At 37.0% G+C, this 26745-nt stretch overlaps 5 protein-coding genes across 7 annotated transcripts; 1 reads left to right on the top strand and 4 right to left on the bottom strand.

Annotated features, from left to right (window-relative positions):
- Positions 1-2294: 2294 nt before the first annotated feature.
- On the bottom strand, positions 2295-3347 carry LOC106395192 (transcription repressor OFP6). The gene has a single exon (XM_013835705.3). It carries the CDS (start codon positions 3106-3108, stop codon positions 2548-2550), a length of 561 nt encoding a protein of 186 aa, XP_013691159.1. The 5' UTR covers positions 3109-3347; the 3' UTR covers positions 2295-2547.
- A 4372-nt stretch (positions 3348-7719) lies between these two features.
- Positions 7720-9851, top strand: LOC106391447 (HVA22-like protein j). Its single transcript, XM_013832090.3, has 7 exons — positions 7720-7856; positions 7959-8015; positions 8132-8230; positions 8554-8610; positions 8739-8937; positions 9028-9114; positions 9383-9851. The coding sequence occupies exons 2-7, from the start codon at positions 7984-7986 to the stop codon at positions 9686-9688; spliced, it is 780 nt and encodes a 259-aa protein (XP_013687544.1). The 5' UTR covers positions 7720-7856; positions 7959-7983; the 3' UTR covers positions 9689-9851.
- A 35-nt stretch (positions 9852-9886) lies between these two features.
- On the bottom strand, positions 9887-13740 carry LOC106391446 (transcription factor E2FA). Of its 2 annotated transcripts, none has more exons than XM_013832089.3 (13): positions 13258-13740; positions 12243-12435; positions 12071-12130; positions 11813-11987; positions 11622-11676; positions 11458-11510; positions 11322-11372; positions 11168-11216; positions 10989-11054; positions 10827-10903; positions 10464-10713; positions 10332-10364; positions 9887-10257 (listed from the first exon to the last, which is right to left on the bottom strand). In XM_013832089.3, exons 1-12 carry the CDS (start codon positions 13522-13524, stop codon positions 10353-10355), a joined length of 1308 nt encoding a protein of 435 aa, XP_013687543.1. In that variant the 5' UTR covers positions 13525-13740; the 3' UTR covers positions 9887-10257; positions 10332-10352. The 2 variants fall into 2 exon arrangements, with proteins under 2 accessions (XP_013687543.1, XP_013687542.1); XM_013832088.3 differs by having other exon boundaries at positions 10332-10401; positions 13258-13738.
- Positions 13741-14326: 586 nt separating this feature from the next.
- LOC111197877 (transcription termination factor MTEF1, chloroplastic-like) lies at positions 14327-15866 on the bottom strand. Of its 2 annotated transcripts, none has more exons than XM_022702075.2 (2): positions 14825-15866; positions 14327-14655 (listed from the first exon to the last, which is right to left on the bottom strand). In XM_022702075.2, exons 1-2 carry the CDS (start codon positions 15746-15748, stop codon positions 14566-14568), a joined length of 1014 nt encoding a protein of 337 aa, XP_022557796.2. In that variant the 5' UTR covers positions 15749-15866; the 3' UTR covers positions 14327-14565. The 2 variants fall into 2 exon arrangements, with proteins under 2 accessions (XP_022557796.2, XP_048611005.1); XM_048755048.1 differs by having other exon boundaries at positions 14737-15865.
- A 237-nt stretch (positions 15867-16103) lies between these two features.
- LOC106394061 (cytokinin riboside 5'-monophosphate phosphoribohydrolase LOG2-like) lies at positions 16104-20004 on the bottom strand. The gene is made up of 5 exons (XM_048755049.1): positions 18941-20004; positions 18338-18435; positions 17798-17828; positions 17572-17671; positions 16104-17456 (listed from the first exon to the last, which is right to left on the bottom strand). The coding sequence occupies exons 1-5, from the start codon at positions 19046-19048 to the stop codon at positions 17350-17352; spliced, it is 444 nt and encodes a 147-aa protein (XP_048611006.1). The 5' UTR covers positions 19049-20004; the 3' UTR covers positions 16104-17349.
- Positions 20005-26745: the final 6741 nt, after the last annotated feature.

Below are 26745 nucleotides of genomic sequence, written 5' to 3'. Positions count from 1 at the left end.
TTTTACGAAAAAAAATTGCCTAGTTTTTGGCTGAGTTTGTCAGTTTGTTAAAAGTTTTCAGCAGTTAAAGTTCTTAACATTTTTTTAGTTGTAGGTGATGATGAACCAGAAAGTAGTGGGGACAGTGAAGACTTAAATAACTTGGGGACCAATGTTAAATCTCAAGAAAGAAAAATTGTAATTTCTTGTAATGTCTGAAGAATTGAGTGGGTCACTAGACAGAAACTAATAATTACAAATGTTTAAAAGGACGGATCATATCGAAAATATAACAAGCGTTCATCGAAAGTATGTATATATTTTTTATTTTTTATTTTTTTATAATCCAGGGGTTCCCCACTTACGTGGATCATTCTCCTGGATCCGGTCAGGCAGCGGTCCGTTTCACCCGGAAGGGCTTTACCTGGGCTGGATCGAACCCAGTACCACTTTTTTGGTGACAATAATTGTGACTTAGTTTCACGCAGTAGGTGGATCGAATCTAAAACGTGTTGGCGTCTCAGTCCCGTCTCCTTACCACTCGACCACAATCATCCGGTCATGTATATTTGATCAATAAGAAAAAATCATCATGAATAGAAGAAATACACATATACAGTATAATACAAGTAATGCTAGTATGATAAAAATCGTATATAAAATGTCTGTCATACTATTTATTACCCTCTCTTTCTGATTATTAAGAATACCAAATCTCAATGGTCACGCATTTCTTTTACCGCCAGAAGCACATGTTCTCTCATTTTCATACTCCTTCAATTTTCTATTATTTAAAGTCTTAAAAATATTTATTTTGTTTGAAATTATATGATAATCTTATTGTAATATCATTTTATCAGTTTTTTGTGACCAATTATATTTTAAAGTTATTATTATAATTTAGTTGTATTTAGATAAATAAGAGATAATATTTTTGACTATAAAAATACTTTTATTAATTTGTGTGTTGTATTATAAATCATTAATTAATAAAATTGTAAAGAATATTCAACTACTCATTATAGAAATACACGAAATAATTGAAAAATGGGGTAAATAAAGAATAAATTTGGAATAAATAGTTAGTAATGGACTAGTAGTGAGTGGTAGTGTATTTTCTTTGTATAACATAATAAAAGAAAAATATGCGAAAATGAGTTCTGATTCCAAGACATGCACATACCTGAAGACATATATTTAACATGTTGGATTCTAGTCCTTAATAATACTTGGTCCCTCCGTAAACTACCATTCCAATGGGTTCCCTTTCTAGTTCGCTATAGACAAAAAAATATTGGCTACTCCAGCAAATGCATAACGGCCTATTTGAGAAAAATGAAGTAATGCATTAATAGAAGACCATATATTATTTTTTGACAGGGGGGGGAGGGGCGGCAAATAAATATTACCTATCGCCCATTGCGTAAATCCATCATTCTTTGACAGTGTTACGTGATAAATTGTGTGTATACCCAATCCTTGTGTTTCCCGCACATCCGTACTTCAGTGATAAATAAACAAAAAGATTTCGCGTGGACTTGTTTTCGGAAGCTTCACGTCATCATCGTGATGAGAGAGTCAAAAGTGGCACAAGATCTTTGAAATATCTATTTCTATTTGATTTTGGCCGATTACAACTAAAAAATCAACATAGAAACATGATATTTTTTTTTTGAAACATGATATTGATATTATAATTTATAAATACTCATTCTATGATAATTAACTGTATATCAAAAAAAAAACTGTATATCGGTTATTTCCAGGAAATTTGCTGCCATATAAGCATCGAAGCATATAATTAAAATGCATTGTGTGTATATGTGAAATTGGAAACGACCAAAGACACCTACGTACAGATCTTTTTATTTAGCATTTTCAGTGATAGTTTTTCAACCTTTTTGATAGAATATATCCACTATATCTCAATTGATAGACTATTAAAAAAATGTTTGAACAAAAAAAAAAGACTATTAAAAAAATGAGACAAGAAAAAAATTGTTGTTTCCTTTTTATCAACCTTTTTAAAATATTTAAGCTTAATCATATATATAACTTAGCTATATGAGTATATTAATACAGTATATATTATATCATTACCAAAGTCTTATATGTTAAGTATACAAGTTTCATAATATGAATCGCATATTAACATATATAAACAACTTTTTTTTATGTTGCAAGCAATTATATTCTAAGATAAGTATTTATCCCAAAACGATAAAATTGTCAGATAATTTGACTAATACAAATATGCATAATATACGTATATATCTCTAATAATTGAACAAAAAGAGTTATTACATTGTTGTAAATATCCGAATAAATATTTTATAATTTAAATAACGAAACATCATTTCACATAACATTCTTACATTGTTGTTGTTACACTTGGTTCAAAGACAAACAAGAAAATCCCAAACCAAAGATAAGTAGTTAAAAAAGTACAAACCCAATAATATATTGACACGTCGTAGTAGCTGAAAGGGATAGTCAACGTGTCAATACATTATTGGTCACGTAGTATACTTATTTAAAAGAGTTATTACCAACAACCCGAGTTACATTTTACATCGATCGGTGGTAGAGATTATGGTAACCACGTGATGCACGTGACGGCGCATGATGACGGACGAGGGGAGACTCTTGGACGGCGCCACGGCGTTTGACGGCGGCGGAGAAAACACCTTCCCATATTTCGGAGAAAGCGCGGATGATGATGCCGTGGTAGTAAGGCTCGTTGAGTGAGAGAAAGCAGTTGAGAAGCTCTCTGAGGTCGTTTTTGGAGTAAATCTCGTTCTCGAGAATCATCTGGAGCATAGACTGACGGAAGTCAAGGTAAGGGTCGTCGGAGTCTTTCTCGACGGCGACGGCTGCGTGGGAGGGTGTAGCGGAGGAGGAAGAGGTGTTGTCGGAGAACCAATGGGTGGTGGAGGGAATAGCGGAGGAGGAGGAGGCGGTGGTGGTGGAAGAGTGGTAGTGTCCGTAGTTAGAAGAGTAGCGGCGTGGCTTTTTGGAGAAACGGTTGAAAAAAGATGACAAGGTTGGGAACTTACAGTTGCCGCATCCGATGTCTACTACAGAGACTGTCTTAAGAACCATCTTCTTCTTCTTGCTTCTGCTCGCCATTGTTGTATCTTTTGTCACTTTCTGACTCTGACCGCAAAGGTAAAATAGATTTTAGAGAGAGTCTACTTGGGACTGGTATTTAAGGATGCATGTGGGGACTGTGATCGGTAATGAGAAGTAAACTCTTTGCAGTTGGCATTAATGTTTTATTTAATCTTCATAAACAATTTGATACTATTTCTTTTGGACTCGTTTGAACGTTTTAAAACACAGTTATATGTATGTATATGCATGAATCATGACTGCATTAATTGGTTAATTATCTTTGCAACATACATTACATGTCTATATATGCCTGACAGCATAACTCATGACTGCATTAGTTAGACATCTACTGACAATTGATTCTATAAAAAGAAGATTAGATTAACTGGTTAATTATTTGCGTTAACTTTACTCTTATCGTATCAAACATTTGAAAATTTATTATGTGTCTAAAAACTAAAGTTCAATTATGGTTGGCTAACATGCACTTTTTAAGTAGGTGATGATAAGCCGTGTGAGCGGTTAGGCGTAGCTAGAGATGTCAAATGGGCGGGTTGGGCGGGTTTGGGTGTGTCCGAATGGGCTTCAGTTTTTTGCTGGACATTTTTGGTCGAAGCCCAAATAGGACCATGTCCAAATGAGACCATAACCAAATAGGACCATGATTTGTTGGGTTATCCATGGACGGTCCATGTACCCACTTAATGTAAACAATATATTTCAGTTCTAAAGATGCAAAAATTCTTAAGTTTTTCAATTTTAAAGATGTCATATACAGTTCAAAAGATTTATAAATATGATATACTTGTGTTTTCAACTTCATGTTTCAAAGTTATAAAAAACACAAGATAAATTCAAAAGATAAGTTCAAAGTGATAAAAAAAGACACAAGTTCACACAACATTGAAAAGTGAAAATACATCAGTTCACAAGTTCAGAAGAAGAAGAATCGCAGGAGACGGGGAAAAAAAAGGAAATCGTGTTTTCCCCCAATTTCTTAACCCTAGACATTTAAGCTTATTGTGCCGTCTATTGCCCAACTGGTTAAACCCAAATTTGGCCATGTATGTAGTTGGGCTCACCCATTTGGACAAAAAATATTTATGGTTCAATATGGGTCTGTCCATTTCGGACCATATCTATTTGGACACGGGCCACCCATTTATAGCCCGCCCATTTGACATTACTAGACGTAGCTGATTAAGAGTAGCTTGTTGCTCAGCTATCTTCAATCAATTCATCTTATGAATTTTTTGTCCATAGAATAATGTTAATATAACTAGTATGTTCCTATTTGATTCCTTATAAGTTGGGGAGAGGATTAGGTATAGTCTTTAAGTTGGAGATCAACTTCTAAGTAGATATCCCTTAAGCAAGTCGTTTCACCAATCAAATTCTAATTTCTATTTGCAGAATTAAAAAAAAATCAACTGAAAGAATAATAGTTGGAAAAAAATAACTAACTAATGGTTTCTAGATACAAATCTCACGAATCCACGATCTTTCTCCTTTGTCCATGATCTCTTTTCCATACTTATATATTTTTCAGATCTGGCAACAAGCATCTGAGAAACTCTCATCGATCAAAACCAAAATTAAAAGGTTTAAGTTTCAAAATTCTAATCAATAATTTGAGCCGTAGAAAACAGATGCCAACAACCCATATTCCCTTTCTTTCTACGGTTTCATTGGCTTCTGGAGAGCACTACAATTCTTTATCAAAACCAGTTTAAGGCTTGGAAGGTTCTAGAGTAAATTTGGTAGATTTGCATTGCTGGAGATATTCAACCAGAAACAAAGAGATTTTGGACAAAAAAAGGAGGAAGATAGAAAGAAGACGTGGTGGGATTAGAAGGCTTTGGATAAAAGGTGAATACCCTTCCTCTAATTCACCACGAAAGGATCGACATAAATATATTGTTTTCTTCTTGTACAATAGATTGAAAACATCCTTCAGACTATGGTGAGTACTTTGATACTTCTTTAGAGTTTTAATGTTTCAGATATTCAGTAAAAAGTTTGTTTATGTACAATTAGGACAAGAGCAACACAACCTGTTTAAGATGGCAAAATCAGTACTCCATTGGAAAGCTGCTTAAATTCTAAGACAAAATTAACATAGGTATTTAGTAGCAGCTACGTATTTGTATTATTGCAGTTCTTTCAGTAACTTTGTTTGTAGTAGCAGCTAGATGTTAGTAGCAACTTTGATAACTTGATTATTTTACCTCTTGATTGGTTTTCATGATATGATGTTTCTCTGTTACATATGATTCTTACTGTTTACAGATAGAGATACTAAATAAATGACTAGATGTAATAAACTAAGAAGCATAGATTACATGTTAAGAATGAGGAAAATATTGAAAAAAAGAACAAGACATAAAAGTAAAACATGAAAGCTTCAAACTAATATTTATATCCAACAAGCTAATTAAGATAAATTTAACAAAATTTAAGCAAATCTAATTTACTTTATATGTTTATAGTTAATGTGTTAATACTTATCTCCTGATAAATCAAAGTTATATGTACATGTCATTTTCAGTTATATACTTATATGTAATTGAAAATTTATTTTACTTTTATTTGTAAGCAAAAAATACTCTTATGCGTAGCATGGGACCAATACTAGTATAACATATACTACCTACATATAATATTTCAACTTGTTTCTCAATTTTGATGAAAAATGTAAAAATATTGAAACAGAAAAATCACTAACATATTTCCTAAAACGACTAATTTGGAAATTAATAACCTTCCTATTTAGCATTGAGTAACAAAATCAAAGAGGTGCAAATAATCTTGCATAGACTTTCAACAAAATAGGTTAATTTCACTTATTTTCCAAAACCATGTTTATAAAGTATAGACGAAGTTGTCAATTAAAGTTAGATCTAAAATACCTTCTGGGTAATACTTGTTTCAGTGGACTTGTTCCAGGCCTTTTATGAGCTTGATAAATAGCCTTTAGATGATCTCATATACTTATTTGCTAGTCAGTCTGATTTAAGCCCAAAGGCCATAGTTCCTCTTACACTTTCCAGTTTTTAGGCAGTTGGAGCATCTCTAGCTCTCACTTTATTTTAGAGTAAAATATGGAGTGTGATTAGTGATATTCTTAAGAATTAGGATCTTGTCTTTTTTTTGTCTAGTTTTCCAAAAAAAAATTTACTTTCCTTTCCCGCAAATAATTAGAACTTTATTAATATCAAACATGCAGGTTAACAAGTACATGAAATATAAATTAACAACAAATATAATTTTAAGAATTTGAAATTATAAAAGTAATAACACGAGGCTAACTAATTCATCCATATAGTAGACTAATTTGCTAACTCTACATTTTCGATTTTGGTCTATGATCTAGTTCTTGATTGTAATCTATTGTGCTCAAAAGTTTTATGTTAATTTAAAATTATTGGATGTGATCCATTTGTTACATCGTAATCCATCCATACACTTCCGCATGAAAATATAACATGCTTTGTTAACCATGGCATAAATATTTTTCCACTTTGATATTCGAAAAGTAAATAAGCCAAGCACCATCTTCTGATTCCTTAATGACATACTAAATCTGATGTACTACATTGAAAATATATTACCTGCAAAATCAGTGATGCCAGATCTCCTTACGGATCTACATTTGGTTCCTACCACTTTGCCAAGATGATTTCCAAAGCATCTTTCACAAATTTCTTTCCTCTTTGATTTCTTCGATCGTCAGTCTTTTTTTTTACCTTAGTTAGTGTATGATTTGGAATAAAATTCCTGTTTTCTAATTTCTTTGACAAAGTATAATTTTTGTTGATTTGATATTAGTTGATTAATCTACTTATGTTTGATTGGTTTGATTTATGTAATTTGTTGTTTGGAACATCTGGAGAGTAGTTGGTGATTCCACAATTACATGCAACATGTTTAAAACCTACCTAAATGGTAGGAACTAAAATATATCCCAATTAAGTAATGGTGCAAAATTTGCTTGATATAGTATATATATTTGGTTTTGGGTTGGTTGTAAATTGTATTCTATGGTGTGATGTAATCACTTGTCTGTAAACAGTTTTGGTACTTACGTTCTTGTTTGTCCCGTTGAAGCATTGAGTCTGTTTCTGCCTAGAAAATTTCCTTTTTGATATAAATTTGTCTAAATAATGAATACTAAGATTGCTTCAAAATGGCACACTCGATTAAAAAAAACGATTAGATGGAATTTCAAAGGATTTCGAATTTGATAGTATATCTTGTTTAAACGTGAATTTATAGTATGTTATAGAATTTAAACTCCTTTTCAAGGGCAGGAAGAATGTATTTGTAAATTTGTTTGACGTTCTGGCCAATATTTCTTATATAAATAAAATAGTTGTTGAAAAAAATATTGTTCAGCAATGTAAATTATGAGAATAACCTTTTAAACAAATATCAGAGATAACGGTCAAACGGCAAACCCGTTCCTCGTACCCCCAAGATTCGAGTAGCGTATGTGGCAAGAAGCTACAAACCGTTTACTTTTTTTCTCTCTTTGATTTGTTCTAAACGAATTTTGAGACAATCAAACCACGATTTATTCCAATTATAGAACTCACGCGTTTCATAAGCATCTCATATATATAAAAACATAGTTTGATCTCATTTGGAGCTTTGATCCTTCTGGGTTCCACGGGGAAAAAAATAAGTCCATTCATTCTTCTTCAGACGTTCAAGAATCCATACGAAGACGAGATCTTCCTAACGTCTTTGATCTTCTTCAACAGGTTCGTAAGCATTTATCTATTATGCCCTAATATGAATCATCCATCTGGTTTATATAAGAACGCTGAACCAGTTCTGTCATGTTTGCGATGTTGTATAAGCAGGATATAATTCTTGATTTGGTCGAAGATGTTGGGAGATTTCATCATCAGGCTCCTTGTGTATGTCCTGCCCTACCATACTTGTTTTTTGTTATCCATTTCATTCATCATACTTTGTTGTTTTAAATAGGTTAATGTATGTATGTATCTTATAATAAAAGTGGTGATGATTGCAGATTGATATTAGGGTACACATACCCAGCTTTTGAATGCTACAAAACGGTGGAGAAGAACAAAGTTGATATCGAGGAACTCAGATTCTGGTGTCAATACTGGTATTTACAAATATCATCCTTTAACATTCATATAATTGATTTTATGTTAACCTTTAAAAAATATAAAGACCAAAACAAATATAAGCTTAGTGTTGTTTGAAGTCAAATACCTAAACAATTTTTTAAAAATGTATTTGGTTGCGAACGATTATTATATATGCAATTTGGGAAGCAATGCCTACAATTTTATTAGGATATATGATTGAGATCTCAATATATGGTATGCACGTCTTAATGTATGATTTAATATGATAATATCAATATCTACTTGAAAGAGAGAGAAAAAATGTTAATTTACTAATCATTTGTGTTTGAATAATTAGGATATTGTTGGCGCTAATTTCATCGTTCGAGAGGGTTGGCGATATATTTATCTCATGGTAAGAAATATCTTATTCAAGTCCTAATTCATCTGTTTTCTTTAATATCTAAATTTTATTAAATAATTGGCACATGCAATTTTTTTTTTTTTTTTTTTGTAACTGACACATGCAATTATTATTTGCAGGTTACCGTTGTACGGAGAAATGAAAGTGGTCTTCTTCGTATATCTCTGGTGGCCTAAAACGAAGGGAACGAGACTTGTGTACGAGACATTGTTGAAGCCAGTCATAGCCCAACATGAGACAGAAATCGATAGAAAGATTATGGAGTTGCGAGCTAGAGCTTGGGATTTTTTCATCTTCTACTTCCATAACTTTGCCCAGGTTCATTTTTTTTCTTCCAATACACTTTGTATTATTTAAAATGACTTAATTATATAACATTAACGATAACAAATTAGTATCTATGCACAGGCTGGTCAATCCACTTTTATCCAGGCTTTTCAATACGTACTTGCCCAATCGGTTCGGTTCTCTGCCGCAGCAGCAGCTAACCAACCGGTACCAACACATCTCTTTTATTTCTTCCCATAATGTTACACTTGCATTGCATATATGATATATCTATAGATTCAAGTTTTGGTATTCAATTTTTTTTGTTTCATTTACATTTTTAACTCTTATTTTCATTTAACTGCAAACACACAAAACATTTTTGAAACAATTGAAACGTGAATGATCTCTGTTTATTTTATTTTTTAAAATGTTTCTTAATTCACATGTTTGTGGCTACTTAATACACTTTGACACTTTTGTGTACGTGGTGAAGCCAATGGAGCCAAACGTAAACGTGAAAACGCGGTCACCGGTGGAGACTGAAAGTGATACGAACACTCCTCCCGGTCCAAGGCCTTTGAACAAATCACTATCTGCGTTGCGATCGCTAGAGAAGCAAACGAGCAGGGGGAGGAAGTGGCCACCACCGACACCACCACCAACACCAGGCCGAGACTCGGCCGGAACATTCAACGGAGAAGATGGAGTCAACATTCCCGATACACTTCCGGGATCACCCATCACTGATGCTCGAGCTAAGCTTCGCCGTTCTAACTCCAGGTCTCAGGCCGCAGCATAGTAACGTACATAAACGTGGAGAACCTTTTCTAAAAGGTATATAGTGAGAGAAAAGTTCAAGCTTTGAAATGTTTGAGAAGACAAAAACAGATTGAATTTTTTTTTTTGTGTGTTCTTGTGTTTTTGTAAATTTAAGCAGAAGTTTTAATACATGGATGATATTTGTGTTTGCTTTCGCTTTAATGTTACCATAATGAGCTGATTATAACGATGCATTTAAATGGTCAAAAAAGATTATACTCAACTAGTGTACAAATGCAGCCGATGAAGTATTATCTCTCTCTCTTGAACTTACACTAGTTTCTCTTAACAAGTAATCCTCTACATTGTCACAGGCTACACCAACTCTAGATATAAATGAGATCATAATTTAATGGTACACACACTACGCACCTGCCACTGGTTCTGTATTTGATCCCCTCTTTGGCTTTGATTTTGGGGAGCTAAGAGTGTTGTTGTAATGCGTGTTTCATCATCTCGGGGTTGAGTCAATACCGGTTGGAGCTATTTCACCCATTACCGGTGGTGGTGTACTCACATCAGCTATTTCATAATCCCAATCGATACCAGCTTTAGCATGAGTTAAGGATTAGCATATAACACATTGAAGAGAGCTATACGAGTTTTGATATATAAAAGGATACAGTCTGTTTTCCAAATATCCGTCATGCTAATATCTGCATTGGAGAGAAGCCAGTAATCCGTATCATCATTCTGCAAAACATTAGACCACATCAGAAGGTAAAGCTTCATATAGTTTCTGCGAGTCGGCTTACTTCGACGTCAGAGGGAGTAATCTTGAGCATTCCTCCTACTTGCTCCTGCAAATAATTAAGATCAGAGGTATCGGGTTGAGCATGTGCATGATCTTGAGACGCCTGATGCTCAATGGCAGTTCCTTTATTATCAACAGTTAAGGCTTCTATCTCATGGTTTTCTGAAGATCCCGAGCAAGAAGCAATAGGTAAGCATGCTGCTGGTGGTGTAGCTGTTCCATTTGTGTCTTCAAACTTCTTCTCAAATTCACTGAACAAGATCTCAAAGTAAAACATGTTATGACATTTATTCTATCATTCAATTCATGTTAATAACATTTCTTTCACATATGTACATAAGTAAAAGATACAAGGAATAAATACCTGACAAGGTATACGTCAATAGGTCCCATTGTACTTCTAAGAATGATCCTGTATCGCCTTTGAGGGATGTCAACCGCCTGTCGTTGTAGATAAGAAACATATTATCTTCAACATTTTTTGCATTTAGCGATATGTCTTCCAAAGTTGCTGACAGAGACTAACCTCATCTGGATCAGGGACTTCCAAAGTTGTGCCATGAGGAGCTTTGACGGCTATCAGAGTCTGATTCTGCGGGTGCATGAACGTGAGAGTTAAGATATAAGTGAACAAGAAAGTCTTAAGATCGACATATAACATACATTCAATCGATTGATAAAATTCCCAAGGACTAAATGACAGACCTGGAAACCCGGCAAACTCTTGATGTCCTCTTCAGTTACAAAAAGCCATCTGAACATTGGTAATAGATTGGTTAAGTGTCCATCATTAGAATAGCACCATCTCACTGCAAGGAAAAACTAGACTAGAAGGTGATAGATAGACTGAGATTTATACTTCTGGTTCTTTTCATTTTCGCTCAGTTCTCTTAGTCTTTCCTCCGTTTCTCTGCAAAAAAATTATTAAACGTCAGAATTGGTTGAGTAGATGAACCTCTAACATCCCAAAACTCTCAATATGAATGCTATGAAACCTGATTTGGTTATCTAGCGCTTGCTCCTCGAGGGAAAGGTTTTCTATTTCTGTCTGCAAGGAGAAAACAAGATCTATAGTCATACTAAACCAGAGTCTAAGTACATGCTATTTCAAGGTTTACAAGCACAATAAATTTATCAAATGCATGGTGTTTCACCGCACCTGTAAGACAGATACGTCAGCATCCACGTCGCCAGGCCCTGAAGTATCAAGTCCCCTGGTCAAGTTTATTGATCCACAAGTGAGTTTACATGTATTTAAATGGTACAAGTAATATCCCAAAGAAGCAGATATGAAGAAACACATGGTTTGAACTACATAAGCATATATTAATATCATTAAATCCTCCTCACTTCCAAAGTATTTGATTCTTGAAAGGCTTTTCAATGAGATCAATCCCCTCCAAAACGTTTGTAATATCATATATACGTCGTTTCTGAACCTCCAATGTTTCTGCAGCTTTGTTTAGGTCCAGCATTCCATCTTTCGCTTGTTTGATTAGACTGACGAACTTCCTTGTAAGGAGACCTGAACAGGTTAGTGTCAGCATCTTCAGATCCACCACGACATGTATTAAACGTTACAGACATATACAAAGAGTTGTTAATTACCTAAAGAACTGTCATAGCGACAACTTCCAGAAGGAGTTAGTGTGGCCGGAGAACCTACAACTTTATCAGGAAAAAAAAATCAGCTTTTTGCCTGCTTGTTGCTCTAGGCATGAAAAAAAAACATCTAATCATATAGAACAAGCCAAAAGGAAAAGAGCTTCTTTCTTCTTACCAGCATTTGAGATGGGTGTTTGGGGAATTGACTGACTTCCTTTGGCCTTTGACTTGGTGTTGACTCTGCCTCCTTTAGCTGAAACAGGAGTCTTACATGGACTGTTGGATATGGTACTGAAACCAGAGCTCGTGAGTCCATTACTACTAGATGGAGCAGTAACGGATGTGGTTGTGGTCTTTCTCTTCCGTGACTGCAAGATATTCTAGTTGTTATTAACTTGTCCATCCCAGAAACAACGCAAAGAGAGACATCATCCAAAAGGTTTTCAGAGCATCTAAATATACAATTCGGATTCTCTATACTATTTAACAGAAAGTTTCTCACAACAATGGGAACTACTTGAACAATTATACAAGCCAAGCGTCATGAACCATCACTTTGATACTAGTTAGCCTATGCTAACTATGTGAGTACTTATATAGGAATACATATATGAAACTCAAAGGATGAGATGGCGAAATGACGGCTGTGAGCATCTCCAACGAACTTCTATTAAACTCCAATGTGTTCCTCTAAAATAGAGGAATGCTATATTTTAAGCTATTTATAGAAGAGATGTTATACAAAAGGTTTTCAAAGCATCTACTCATACAATTCTCTATACTCTCCAACATAAAGTTTTTTCACAATCAACTTGAACAATTATACATTACTTTGATACTAATTAGCCTATGATAAATAACACTATGCGAGATAAGTATATGAGACTAAAAGCAAGAGATGACGGTACGATGGTGGTAAGGAGACTCAAATTCACTGATTAGTTAAGAATCAATTGAGTTAAATTTCACAAATTCAAGATTCGCGTTCAATTAGATTGTGCGCCTAATGTACCATCGTGAAGATAAGATTATGACGAAAATCCACATGAATCTACAATTATCTGACGCTGGTGACTGAGAATCGTTATCGGAGAGCGTAAATCACATAACATCCACGAATTTTTCTAATTGCGATGGTAAAATCGAAAGATCGAGCAATCGAAATCACTCGAAACCGAGGGGGGACTCACGGGAGATCTATGAACCAAGACGTCGTCATCTTCCCGATCTCCGATTCTGCAGAGGTTAACGAGGCTTCTATCGTCGTTAGTGAGGTGCGAAGGGGCGAATCGGTGGTAATCCGAGGGATTGAACGGCGGTTTCGTTGAGGCGAACGCTAAGTTTCGACGTATTGGTGGCACGACGGGAAGAGACGACGACGGAGAAGGAGATGACGGCGGATGTCGCGGCGGCGGCGGCTGAGAAGGTCCCGGAGAGGATCGTGCGCCGCCGGACATGGATCGTGGTGAAGCGGAGTTCGATGGGAAGATCTCGGCGGGGAGAAGAGGGACGGTTAGGGAAGGGAAGCGAGGGTTTTAGTGATAGAGAGAGAGAGGAGGAGGAGGAGGAGGAGGAGGAAGAAGAAGGAAAAAGTGAGAGAGAGCAGAAAACGAGGGAATTTTATGTTGGGATAGATGTGGAGGGAAGAAGCCTCTGCCTACAGCGAGATTAATTTTGTTTCTATTTGTGCCCCCTTACTTTTATAATTGTTTCTAATTGACCCCACTTATTTTCTTTAACGGGAATTAAGTTAATTTTTTTGGTTGATGGGTGAATGAAGCTGATATTTGATTTTGATCTAAGAACTTCGTTTTTGAATCTTGAGAATTATTCAAATGTAGTCGGTAACCAGATTTCTGCAAGAGATTGATTGAGATAGGATTTGTGTTCATGTGCTGCTGTTTCCGTTAGAGCGTATATTAATATTTTATTAAACACAACCCCCCACTGGTTTTGAAATTTTTTTAATTGTTGGTTAGTGGTTGTTGTTGTTGTGTATGGCAGTGGAAACTGGCTACAGAAGAGTAGTACAGAAGGGTTGATTATTTTGTTACTTGAAAAGATAATCATAATCTAATCTTTCCCAATTCAATATGTGAAGGACTGTGCAGAGGTATCATTACAATTCCACTTATAGGAGTGTGATAGGTACCGCTTGGTTTCGTGTTTGTTGTCACTAGCACATGTTTAAGCCCATTTGGAGTATACCTCTCAAACATACATCAGAGAAACCAAATGGCCCAACAAAGAGTGAGAACATGTAGAACAGAGATTCAGATTATAGACCAACGGCAAAGATTCAAGGACTTAAAAGGCTCTAGATCATCAAGATTTAACTCAATTGTCCGGTTTATCAGTACATAATCAATACCCTCCTGCCTCCAATTCTAGAACTCTAAGTGGTTGTTGCATCCACTTGGCTGAACATTTCATTTCATTCCACTGAACTACCAATACAATCCACATTGTAAATGAACATTCCTTCTCCTATCAAGAAACTATCTTCCTTTCTCTCTCAAAATGTAGGCAGAGACTAACGGTTTCTTCATTCTTTTGAGTTCTTCGGAATCATTCAACACAAACTGTACCTAAAATTAAAAACAAACCCATCAATTAAAAAGAGTTTCTCCAGACCATCATAAACCAAACAGAACAAAGAGACTTCTCACCACTTTGTAAAAACTCTAAAAATCAAGAATCTTTCTGTACACAACAAAGTCGAGAGGTCTTCAATGGCGGAGAAGAATCACAACATACCTCCAACGCATCCCGAAACCCATCTTCCTTCGTCTTCAGCATCACCGCCAACGGCAACCTCACCCCTCTCCCCGCGCACGCCACGTGTCTCGGTTTAATCCGGTTCTCCAAGCTGAACGAGAAATACTGAGGAAACTCGAGAACCTCCCTCACGTCTCTCCCCATCTCCCCCAACAAGTAGTTAAGCTTCGGCTCGTAGTTCTCACCGATGCTGTAGTTAAACAGCTGCGGGAACCTCTTGAACATCGCGGCGGCGCTCCGCCGCGAGAACCCGAACCTCTCGAAGAACTCGATCCTCGGGAGGAGCTTGCCCTCGACGCTGCAGGAGAGGAGGTAAGTGTGTCTCCGCGGCTCGAGGATTCCGATCCCCCGGAGGAAGTAGAGCGTGGGCCTCAGCTGGAGGTCGACGCTGCAGGCGAGGAGACGGGGACGGCGGCGCAGGGCTTGGCGGAGGTCGAAGGTGGAGTCGACGCCGACTTCGCGGAGGAGGAAAGTGATGACGGGGATCGTGTGGGAGGTTAACGGGGAAGTGAGAAGCTCCGGGCACATGGAGACGAGGCGGCGGAGGTCCGGGAGGGAGAAGTTGATCGGCGGGGTTGTCATGTAGTCGACGACGGATTTGACGGCGGAGAGGGGGGAGGAGAGGAGGGGAGGGTGGCGGTTGAGGAGGGTGAGGAAGTCGATGCCGAGGGTGTCGAGGTAGAGGAGCTTCTCGTGGATGTCGGTTTCTAGGGTTCCGGCGGCGGAAGGTGCGGAGGAGAGGGAGTCTGGAGGGTTGGGAGGGAAGAAGATTGATGACGGCGATGAGTTTGGTTTGAATGAGAGAGAGGGGAAGTTGCTGAGGCGGAGGCGAGAGAACGGAGGAAAGTGGTGGTGGTGAGGAGGGAGAGTGGAGGAGAGGAAAGAGAGAGCTTCTTGTTGCATTGTTCAAGAGACATCACTCACGACATGAGTTCTCTCTGTTTCTCTCTTTGTCTGGAACAAAACGATGAAAGAGGATAAGACGGGCATGAACAAACTGTGATTTGAAGATGGGGATTTTTTGTTGGGGATCATATCTGAATCAATCCGGTTCGGTTCAGTTCAGTGCTTAACCGGTTTATTCCGATTGAAATTAGACGAAATATGAATTTTTTTTATGGGCTATGCTAGGCCCACTGGCCCGTTTCTAAAGGGAATTTGCAATAGAACGAATGAAAACGGTTTTAAGAATTTGTTTTCTTGATTAGCCACTAATTTTCAAGTTTACCTGCGGAATTACAGTTTTTATAGTGAATTTATAGTAAAATAATTATTTTTAAAATATTAGGGTGGCCACAAACTGTAAAACAGGATTTTTTTTTTAGAAACCCGTGAGGATCCGGCGCAACCGAGTAATCCCACGAAGCCAAATCAGCCAGTATTTTTATCATTTAAGATATTATGGGTGACCAACTTGAAGTTATTTCTTAAACGCCACTGATCTAACCCGTTAGTTGTAAAACATGGTGTTTGCTAATTGCTATGCCTAATGGCAAATATTGAAGGTTTCGCATCACTATTTTTTAATTTAATTTTATTAGTTTTTTAAATACAACCAAACAAATAGGAAAGGCAGATATTTATTCTATTCAACAAAATTTCTTAATATAATAAATTTTTAGTTTGAATAATTAGAATTCAAATATGACATACGATTACATAAAGGAATCAATCTTTTGAATAGTGGCCAATGGACAAAAAAAATTGAGATTCGAGAAACAGCGGACTAATGTAATGCAAATCTAACACGAACCGCCTTCAGATGTGGGAGCGTCCGCAATATCGTCCCACACCATTTTGGACACAAAATCATCGTGCTTTGGAACATACTCCTGCAACCACAAACATAAACTTAACTAGTTTAATCATATCCTCTTCTGAGATTCACGCATTTAATTTGTATACGAACAGAACTGAAAGTTAATGAAAGAAAAAAAAAGAAGAAGAAATAAACCTCCAGAAGTTGGAGCAACTGAGAAGCGGTCGGGGCGGAGACGATGATACGGCGGGCCGTGGAGGAGACAAAGCCTTCGTCCACTGCCTTATCTATAAACGTTAATAGCGAATCGTAGAATCCATCCACATTCAGTAGTCCCACCTGCATTTTTGTAACTTCACATTATGTATATACCCCTATGCATAATATTTAAAAATTTTGCCTTCTTTGACATTGTATAAATGTTTCTTAGTGTATGAATATGTCTTGTTTATCAATATTTATATCCATTCATAATTATTTACGTACAATATGATTTTAGGGTACTCTTTTGTTGAGACATTATTCCATGTGACAATATGACTTGAACCCATATGCTTAGATTCTCTTTCCACACATACACATATATAGCCAATTAAGAGTTTAGTTTTGTTTTTTAAATACAATTTAGCAAAATCTCTACTCTGTCCATCAACACATAACAAACATCTTCGTTTTTGTATGACATAACAAACATCTTTAACTATGTTTTGTCGGATAACCGGATTTACCGGCCTGAATGATGTGCTTACAATTTCATATCTAATTTTTTTTTATTAATTACCGGTTTAGTGTGGATCCCAAGCTGAGACCAGCTGATGACTTCCAACAACTCTTCAAATGTCCCGTATCCACCTATATTTTTTTGGTTGTCAAATAACGCCACACATTTATTAACCTTCCATAATTGTAGATACTATGCATATCATTTATCAATACATAACTTTTACAAAAAAAAAGGAAGCCAAACCAGGAAGTGCGACGAAGGCATCCGCTTGACGACCCATTTCAGCCTTCCTTTGGTGCATAGTCGATACTGTTATAACATCTCCAATTGATTCACCGGTGATCTATAAACCAACACCATTTCATCATAATCATTTACATACATTTTATTAAAAACTCAAATTTTGGCCAACACAAAATACACTACATTTTACAGTGTTTGATAAATGTATAAGTAGATTTGTAACTACCTCTCTTGGTGCTAAAGACTTCGGAATGATTCTGCATAACATGCAACACATAATGTCAATATTTATTACAAATATCAAATCATTCACTTTAGTCACCTTTTCGCAATAATTAAAGATTCCTATCATTTTTTAAATTCACTTTCGGTTTAAGGTTCCAACTTCTTTGAAAGTTTAATTCATAGTTTAATAAGTTAAACAAGAACTATATAACTAAAGGCATATGCGGATATGCCTTTTCCCCCTTTGGCCTTAGATTTTACCTAAAGATATATAGTAAGTATAATAAATCGATACCAGTTTTCAGATATGTTCCAAGAAAATTATAAGAATTTATCTCGGAGCAGTCGAAACGCTATTTATGATAATGTTACCCATTTGAAAGGCAGGACAAGAACATGGGGAAGACAAAATAAAAATAATGATGTACTGTCGCTTTGAATGTATAGATAATTTAAAACCAATTTTTTTTTAGCAACTAATGTTTGTGATTAATGGGTATAAATAATCCAAATTCGTAGAGAGAGAGACAGATATAGATACCCAAGGACATGACGACCACCATCATGAACCGCCTGAGATATGAGACCCATTAGCCCCACGCTTCCTCCTCCATACACCAAATCGATCTTTCTCTCCACCTTTCACATTTACGTTTACATCAGTGTTATTGCTTATTAATGCGTAAGCAAGTACAATTTATTACGAACTAATAGAACAGTCTTTTTAGATGACTTTTTAGATGACTTGACTAATTCAAATTAACTTGTAGTATTTTTTTAACAAAAAGCTAAGAATGGTGAAGTTTTTTTTTTGAACAAAAGAATGGCGAAGTTTTGCTAGATGAAGAAGTATATTTCAACCTTGACATGGTCATATAACAATGATATGATATTATATTCCCCATACACATATTACTCACGACTATTTACAGTCAACATAACGTATGACCTGTATAATAAGAACTCGTATATCGCTGAAGTTTTTTTTTCCTTTTTGGCTAATGCAGAAATAGACAATAGACTTAGCATTCAAAGAAATATAGTAGAAACTGAAATATGTTGTCGTAATACAATTCTTAATTAGTTTGTCAACTAAAAAAGCACAAAGTTTAGGATTTAAATACATGTGGAAGTTGAGAGTTACCAGTTGGTGGGCGAGTTGGAGAGCAGCGTCGTGATAAGTGGTCTTGTTGCCGGAACTGCTTCCACAGAAGACACAGATCCTCCTGAATTTTGATTTTGTCTCTTCCATTTCTGCTCTATCTTTCTGTCCTTTTCTGTCTTGATCTTTTTTTGGTTGTCACTTTCTCAACTTTATAATATATAGATATATGAGGAGGAAGTATACAGATTTGTTTGGCTAAGGGTAATTAGGTTGGCTATACATACATTTAAATATGTTAGTTTATTTTATTATTGGATCCCGTAGATTTTGACAGCTTTTTTTCTTTTTCTTTTTGTTTTTCAATAGTTTTTGTTTTTGTTGTTGTTGTTGAAAGATTAAATGTACTTATTAATTAACAAAAAGAAATAAATTTATATTAGAGATTATAACTTTGAAGCCCAAAAACAATTAGCTTACAAAATAAACCTGAGCCAAACCTATAAAATAGCATTAGCATATCTCGAACATTATTGGATTGAACTGCAACATTCCATCAATTTTGAATCGGCTGTGTACTTTTCACTAGAAGTATTTCACAATTTCTGGTGAGAATTTAAACATAAAAATCAACAGTTGGTAAAAGAACATAAAAATTAACATTTTTATTAAATTTTAGTTATGAATATGAGAAATCATTTTAATTAATGAATATAATGATTTTTATTAGTTTATAAGAATATTTATTGATATTTCTAAATTCGTATATGAAAAGAATTAACCAATTTTTTTCTATTTACAAGAAGTATAGATTTTAGAAAACTACATAGAAATTAGCAATACATATATGAATAGAAAATATGTTAGACAAAAATCTTAGATATCTGTACTATTAAAGCAAAACCATTATTTGAAATCAACCTAACTAAATTTATTTCCGAATAGTATTAATAGATTAGTTAAATTTATTTTCAAACAATTTTAAAATACTGAATCTCACTTTTTAATATCCTATTTTTTAATTTAACTATAAATTATTTGACGATGCAAATAAATAATTAAAATATTGATTTTTTGTGAAACAAATATAATGTTGATGGGAATGAGGTCAACATGTTAATTTTACCATTTTAGATACGTAAACCAACTTAATTTGAACTGTAAAACTATTTTAATCAGGATTTTAATAGAGAATGGTCTCTCTGATGCCAAATCTTATACTAATCGACAGTTTCTTATATTCTTACACTTTTAATTCAACTTTATTGTTTTCACCTAAATATAACTTTTTGGTTCAGTGATGACTTTAACATCCGAAAAGCCATATACAATTCCACGAGGTTGCAAAATGTACATGTTTTTATTTTATTTTTTTGAAACACAACTAACTTTAGTTTATCAACTTTCTTGAATACAAATACTAGAGGGAATTATCCATCCTCTTTGATAAAAAGTATAAGATACAATAACAGACCAAATTAAGAAAGATAGATCTTCAAAGCAAGATGACAGCGAATTCAAGACAAAGCTTAGATGCGTCGATGGAGCGTACCCGACAGAGTCGGACAACTGAGACTTAGTCACATAATGTGACGTTGAGGGACAACCCTCACCTGCGAGACAACACATGGTAATCTCGGTTGCATCTTCTGGCCCCGTACAGACCGCTACGCAAGATAACAAACCGGTGATAAAGCTGAAGCCGAAACTCGGCAGCGAAGCCGAGAAATCATCTTCTTCCATGGGAAGAAGGTATGGTGGAAAAGTCCTCTCTTCAAAAGACGAGGAAGATTGAAACGGAAACTGTCTCTGTGAATCCACCGATAAACTCTTCTTAACATGATAATATGCCATTATACGCAAAAGCAAGGCCCCGGTGAACCCACCGGAAATCCTTATCAAACAAGTCAATACCAAAACCACAGTTTGCAATAAAATCAGTACAGTTGGTACCTTCAAAAGCAATACCGTATTTCTTGATTTTGTGTAACTGGTTTGTGGGCTATAACAATAAGGGAGATTAGCAGTACAGGCCCAATTAGTGATCACCCTTGGCCCAATCCAAGATGATTGATTGAGTGACGGGAAGGAGTGGATACAGACGTCAGGGATGGAAACTCCGGCGGCGATGGATACTCGGCCGTCTAGCCAGGGATGGTGCGCTTCAGCGAGCGACGAGCTTGGAACACCAGAGAAGATGGGCCTTACAAACAGACAGAGAGGAAGAGCGGCACAGTGGATCTCCTCGGAATCCCATAGAGGACCGTCAACTTCTGCGTTTGTCAAGCTGGATCTGGTGGGAGAGGTTCGGAAGTGGCTCGTCCTTATCAGGTAGCACGATATCGGTACTGAATCCTTGGAAAACAGTGGAACCCCACATACACAAGGGTATAGATTACCGCGACCGGGCACTAGATGTGGTAGAGAAGGTGGAAATGGCCGACGACACTGTCGAAGAGGCGTAGATCTAAAGGTTTGGAGGTGACTGAAGCTGACCGGCATGATGGAGAAGCGGGGAGACCCCCAGAAGGTCACGGATCCGGTGTCCCAGACTCCGAAACGAAGACACGAGCGGCGGAAACGATTAGAACATGGTGGTGAGCGATCTGAAGACGATGAGTAACAGGAGACAGAGCATAGGGCCCGACGCCAGCGGCCAGAGGCCTCACCGGCGTCGAGAGAGATGATGTTTGTCGGCTTCTCGATTTTCGGGCCCGAGAGAGAATTAGGGCGAACTCTGAAATTCAATATGTACATGTTTTTATATATACCAAAGTTTAGATAAAAATATCGGTCCACCATGTCCACAATCAAGTCCGAGAGACCATATATCACAACATTTTCACAACCTTAACTCTACTTTTAAATATTTTTCTTTAAATCACTATACTAATAAAATTGTGATCCAGAGATTGCAATTTGACTTTGCTCACACGGTGTTGAACAAGTGCCACCCACCTTAGAAGAAGCCATGATTCGATCCGTTAATTCCTTATTGTGATACTTTATCATAAATGAATAACTAAACCATATCTTTAATTGAAGAATCGGTCATTCTGCTTATTAGTCACCAAATCTCTAATATCTTTTGTTTTCTTACCTGTAGCTAAAATTGTTAATGTGTTAGAAATATGAGAGAAGTGTTGTTGTGAAAGTTGTGTCTTTCTCATTAGCTCTCACTATCAATATATAGTGGAGGTTCCAAGGGTTTACAACAAAGGAGAGTATCTACACATTTATTACATATTGACCACAAATATCTAGACTTGGTCAAAGCTCATAAATGCTCCGGTTGAATGAGTCTTCATCTTGACTAGTCTTGGACGGATGAGACGAACCGGAGACGGGTGTAGACGGACCGGATAGTCTGGACGGATGTAAACCTCCTTGATGGTTAATGGCAATCCACATATCCATATCATGGATTTATAACACTCCCCCTTGGATGCCATAACCATATCGGGCTTGTAATGTGCTAACGTTGCCTCATTAAAACCTCTCCCGGAAAACCCAAAACCCAATGTGGTAAAAAGGGAAACCAAGGACAGGAAAAAGAGTACAACACACATTACTCCCCCTGATTTGGACATCACTGAAGGTCCTTGAGTCTTCGCATGCCAATCTGCTGCGTAAGCTTCCTGAATGTGCTGGTGGGAAGTGACTTGGTGAAGAGGTCGGCTGAGTTCTCACTTGACCGGATTTGAGTGACGCTGACCTCCTTGGCTTTCTGCAACTCATGTGTGAAGAAGAACTTGGGTAGTATATGTTTGGTTCGGTCACCTTTGATATACCCATCTTTGAGTTGAGCAATGCAGGCTGCATTATCCTCATATATGATGGTCGGACCATTGTCCTCGACCATTCCACTATCTGATCGGATGTGTTGAGTCATAGACCTCAACCATACACACTCACGACTTGCCTCATGCATGGCTAAGATTTCTGAGTGATTTGATGATGTGGCTGCTATAGTTTGTTTCATGGAACGCCATGATATTGCAGTACCACCATGAGTGAACACATATCCGGTTTGGGACCGAGCATGGTGTGGATCAGATAAGTAGCCTGCATCAGCAAAGCCTACTAAACCATCTTTGGTTTCATTGGTATAAAATAGACCCAAATCCTTAGTTCCTTGAAGGTAACGTAGGATATGTTTAATTCCATTCCAGTGCCTTTGGGTCGGACATGAACTAAAACGGGCTAGGAGACTCACGGCAAAACATATATCTGGTCTAGTGTGGCTAGCCAAATACAGTAACGCTCCTATGGCACTGAGGTAAGGCACTTCTGGACCCAGGACATTCTCATTCTCGTCCTTAGGACGAAATGGGTCAGTGTCCACTCCAAGGGACCTCACGACCATTGGGCTGGTCAATGGGTGAGCCTGGTCCATGTTAAATCTCTTGAGTACTTTTTCTGTATATGCCTTTTGATGCACAAGGATTCCTCCTTTTATGTACTCAAGTTGTAACCCCAAACAGACTTTAGTTTTACCTAGGTCTTTCATTTCAAACTCTTTCTTGAGATATTCAACTGTTTGGGCGATTTCCCCAGGGGTTCCAATGATGTTCAAATCATCAACATACACTGCTATGATAACAAATCCTTTGTTTGCAAACTTCTTTATAAAGATACATGGACTGATAGGGTCGTTCTTATAGCCAACTTTGGCAAGGTATTCGCTTAAGCGATTATACCACATTCGACCACTTTGCTTAAGTCCATATAAGGATTTGTTCAGCCTTATGCAGTGTTCTTCTCGAGAACCTTTATTAGCTTTGAGCTCAACACCCTCTGGTAATCTCATATATATTTCGTTATCCAGTGGACCATAAAGGTATGCGGTTACAACATCCATTAACCGCATATCCAAATTTTCTTTGATGGCCAGACTTATTAAAAATCGAAATGTAGTTGCATCCACCACAGGGGAGTATGTCTCCTCATAATCGATGCCTGGTATTTGTGAGAATCCTTGTGCAACAAGCCGTGCTTTGTATCTTACAATTTCACCATGTTCATTTCTTTTCCTCACAAATACCCACTTATATCCCACTGGTTTAACATTATAAGGTGTCCGGATAATCGATCCAAAGACATTCCTTTTCTTAAATGATTCTAACTCCACGTTTATGGCTTCTTTCCATTTGAGCCAATCTGATCTTTGAGTGCACTCTAGTATAGACGTGGGTTCATGATCCTCATCTAAGTCCATAACATCAAGGGCTACTTGGTATGCAAATATATCATTGATGTCGACATCTTTCCGGTTCCATCTTGTCCCAGACATTAAATAATTAATTGAGATCTCATCATTAGCACCTTCAGTACCATGAGGCTCGGCGTCCCGAGTCTCATTGGTTGGTACCTTAGGCATGGCCATTTCGGCCTTGTCTGGACAATCTATGACCTCGGTTTCTTTTGCACCTTTCTTTAGTTTCCGAGGTCTTTTATCTTTGGAACCAATTGGTCTACCACGCTTAAGACGTGCTTTAGACTCTGTAGCCACTTGATTGTGTCCATCTTGGACATCAATACTTATTGGTGCATTACAAGCTGGTATATAGGACTTAGTCACTCTTTTCGGGTCAGCAAAGGAATCAGGCAATTGATTAGCTAGCTTTTGCATATGAATTATTTTCTGGACCTCTAAATCACATGATTGAGTCCGAGGATCTTGCCATGATAAGGATGTTTGATTCCATACAATTTCTTTGCCCAGCTTGTTATTTTCTCCCCCTAATGTTGGGTACTCTGATTCATCAAAATGACAATCAGCATATCTGGCCTTAAATAAATCTCCAGTAGTAGGCTCAAGATATTTAATAATGGTTGGAGAATCAAAACCAACATATATTCCCATCCTCCTTTGAGGTCCCATTTTTGTTCTCTGTGGTGGTGCAATAGGGATGTACACAGAACATCCAAATATTTTGATATGGGATACGTCTGGCTCATGACCCGAGAGTAATTGGGATGGAGAATATTTATGTTCACTGGATGGCCTTATGCGTATTAATTCAGCAGCATGTAATACCGCATGTCCCCAAGCTGATACTGGTAGCTTCGACCTCATGAGTAATGGTCGAGCAATCAACTGGATTCTTTTAATGAAGGATTCGGCCAATCCATTCTGTGTATGTACATGTGCCACGGAGTGTTCCACACTTACCCCCATGGACATACAGTAATCATTAAAAGCTTGGGAACTGAATTCACTTGCATTGTCAAGACGTATAGTCTTTAGTGGAAAATCTGGAAAATGGGCTCGCAGTCTTATGATCTGTGCCAATAGTCTTGCCAATGCTAAGTTTCTAGATGATAATAGACAAACATGCGACCATCTGGTCGATGCGTCAATGAGGACCATAAAATATCGAAATGTCCCACAAGGTGGGTGTATTGGTCCACATATATCACCATGTATTCTTTCCAGAAAGTTTAATGTTTCCTTACTCACCTTTCCAGGTGATGGCCTTATTATTAATTTTCCTTGTGAGCATGGAATACATGTAATGCTCATAGGGATAGTTATCCTATCTTTCAAGGAATGGCCAGTTGAGCTCGAGATTATTTTGCGCATCATGGATCTGCCAGGATGGCCAAGCCTTTCATGCCATTGTTTAAAGGCTTCTCTGAACTCATTAGGAATTGAAGTGTTAGCCTCACTCGATTTTATATTGGCACAATAGAGGCCTATTGATATAGCAGGGATAGTCTCTAGGACTTTCTTATGGCCTTGGGCATTTTCATAAATCAAGAGGAATTCTTTCTTTCCCTCGCCCCTAGTTTCAACATGTAGATCATTCATGCGAATGTCTTTGAAACTTAACAGATTTCTCTTTGATTTTGGAGAATATAATGCATTAGAAATTTCTAAATGCGTGCCTTTAGGCATCACTAAGTGAGCCGGGCCATGGCCTTCAATAAGGCTGGCCGTGCCTGCTATAGTATTGATATTGGCACTCTTTAAAATGAGGTTAACAAAATATCTTTTGTCTTTTAATATAGTGTGACTTGATCCACTATCCACTACTAGCTGGTTCTTGTCTTCTTTCATTTCTGAAAATAGACAAGAGTCAACACCTTAGATATTACTTAAGGTTTAAAGTATGTTTTTAATGGCTTTGTTTTATGTTCTTAATAATTTCGACTTTGTATAAGGCATATATATAAAGTAAAAACTTTATTTCATAAATAGAATTGCCAAAGTCATAGAACATAAAGCCAAATCAAGAATTCAAAATGCAAAGAAAAAGCAATATGATATCGAAATCTTCATATTCAGCCACTTGTAAGGAGGTCTGAAGTCTCAAAATCCTCATGACCATCTCTGCCATGGGCTTGATCATCCTCATGGTCCAGATCATTCTCATTATCATAATGGACGAAATTTGCCTCAGAGTTCTTGCCCTTTATGCTCTCCTGGTAGAGCTTAACAAGGTGTTGGGGAGTTTTGCATTTATTAGCCCAATGATTGGTCATCCCACAACGATAGCAAGCAGATTTGGTCGAGCTCGAGCCATGGGTTTTGAAGTCGGACTTATACCCACGGTTAGCTTGATGACCTCGGCTGTAGCCTCGGCCTCGGCTGCGACCAAGATGGTCTCGTGGTTGAAATCCACGGCCACGTGGTTGAAATCCACGGTTACGACCTTGCCATCTACCACGGCCTCTCATGCGACCATGGTATGACTCTCTTGGAGTCTCATCCTTTGGCTCTACGGCCGCATGTGCCTCAGGCAATGCTTTAGCACCAGGAGGCCTTAGCTCACTGTTCATCATGAGCAACTCATTGTTTTGCTCAGCTAGCAACAAACAAGAGATTAAGGCAGCATAAGTGG

Source organism: Brassica napus, chromosome C4 (genome assembly GCF_020379485.1).
Source record: "Brassica napus cultivar Da-Ae chromosome C4, Da-Ae, whole genome shotgun sequence".
In the NCBI taxonomy this organism is placed as follows: domain Eukaryota; kingdom Viridiplantae; phylum Streptophyta; class Magnoliopsida; order Brassicales; family Brassicaceae; genus Brassica; species Brassica napus.
This window is presented reverse-complemented; position numbering and strand designations above follow the sequence as displayed.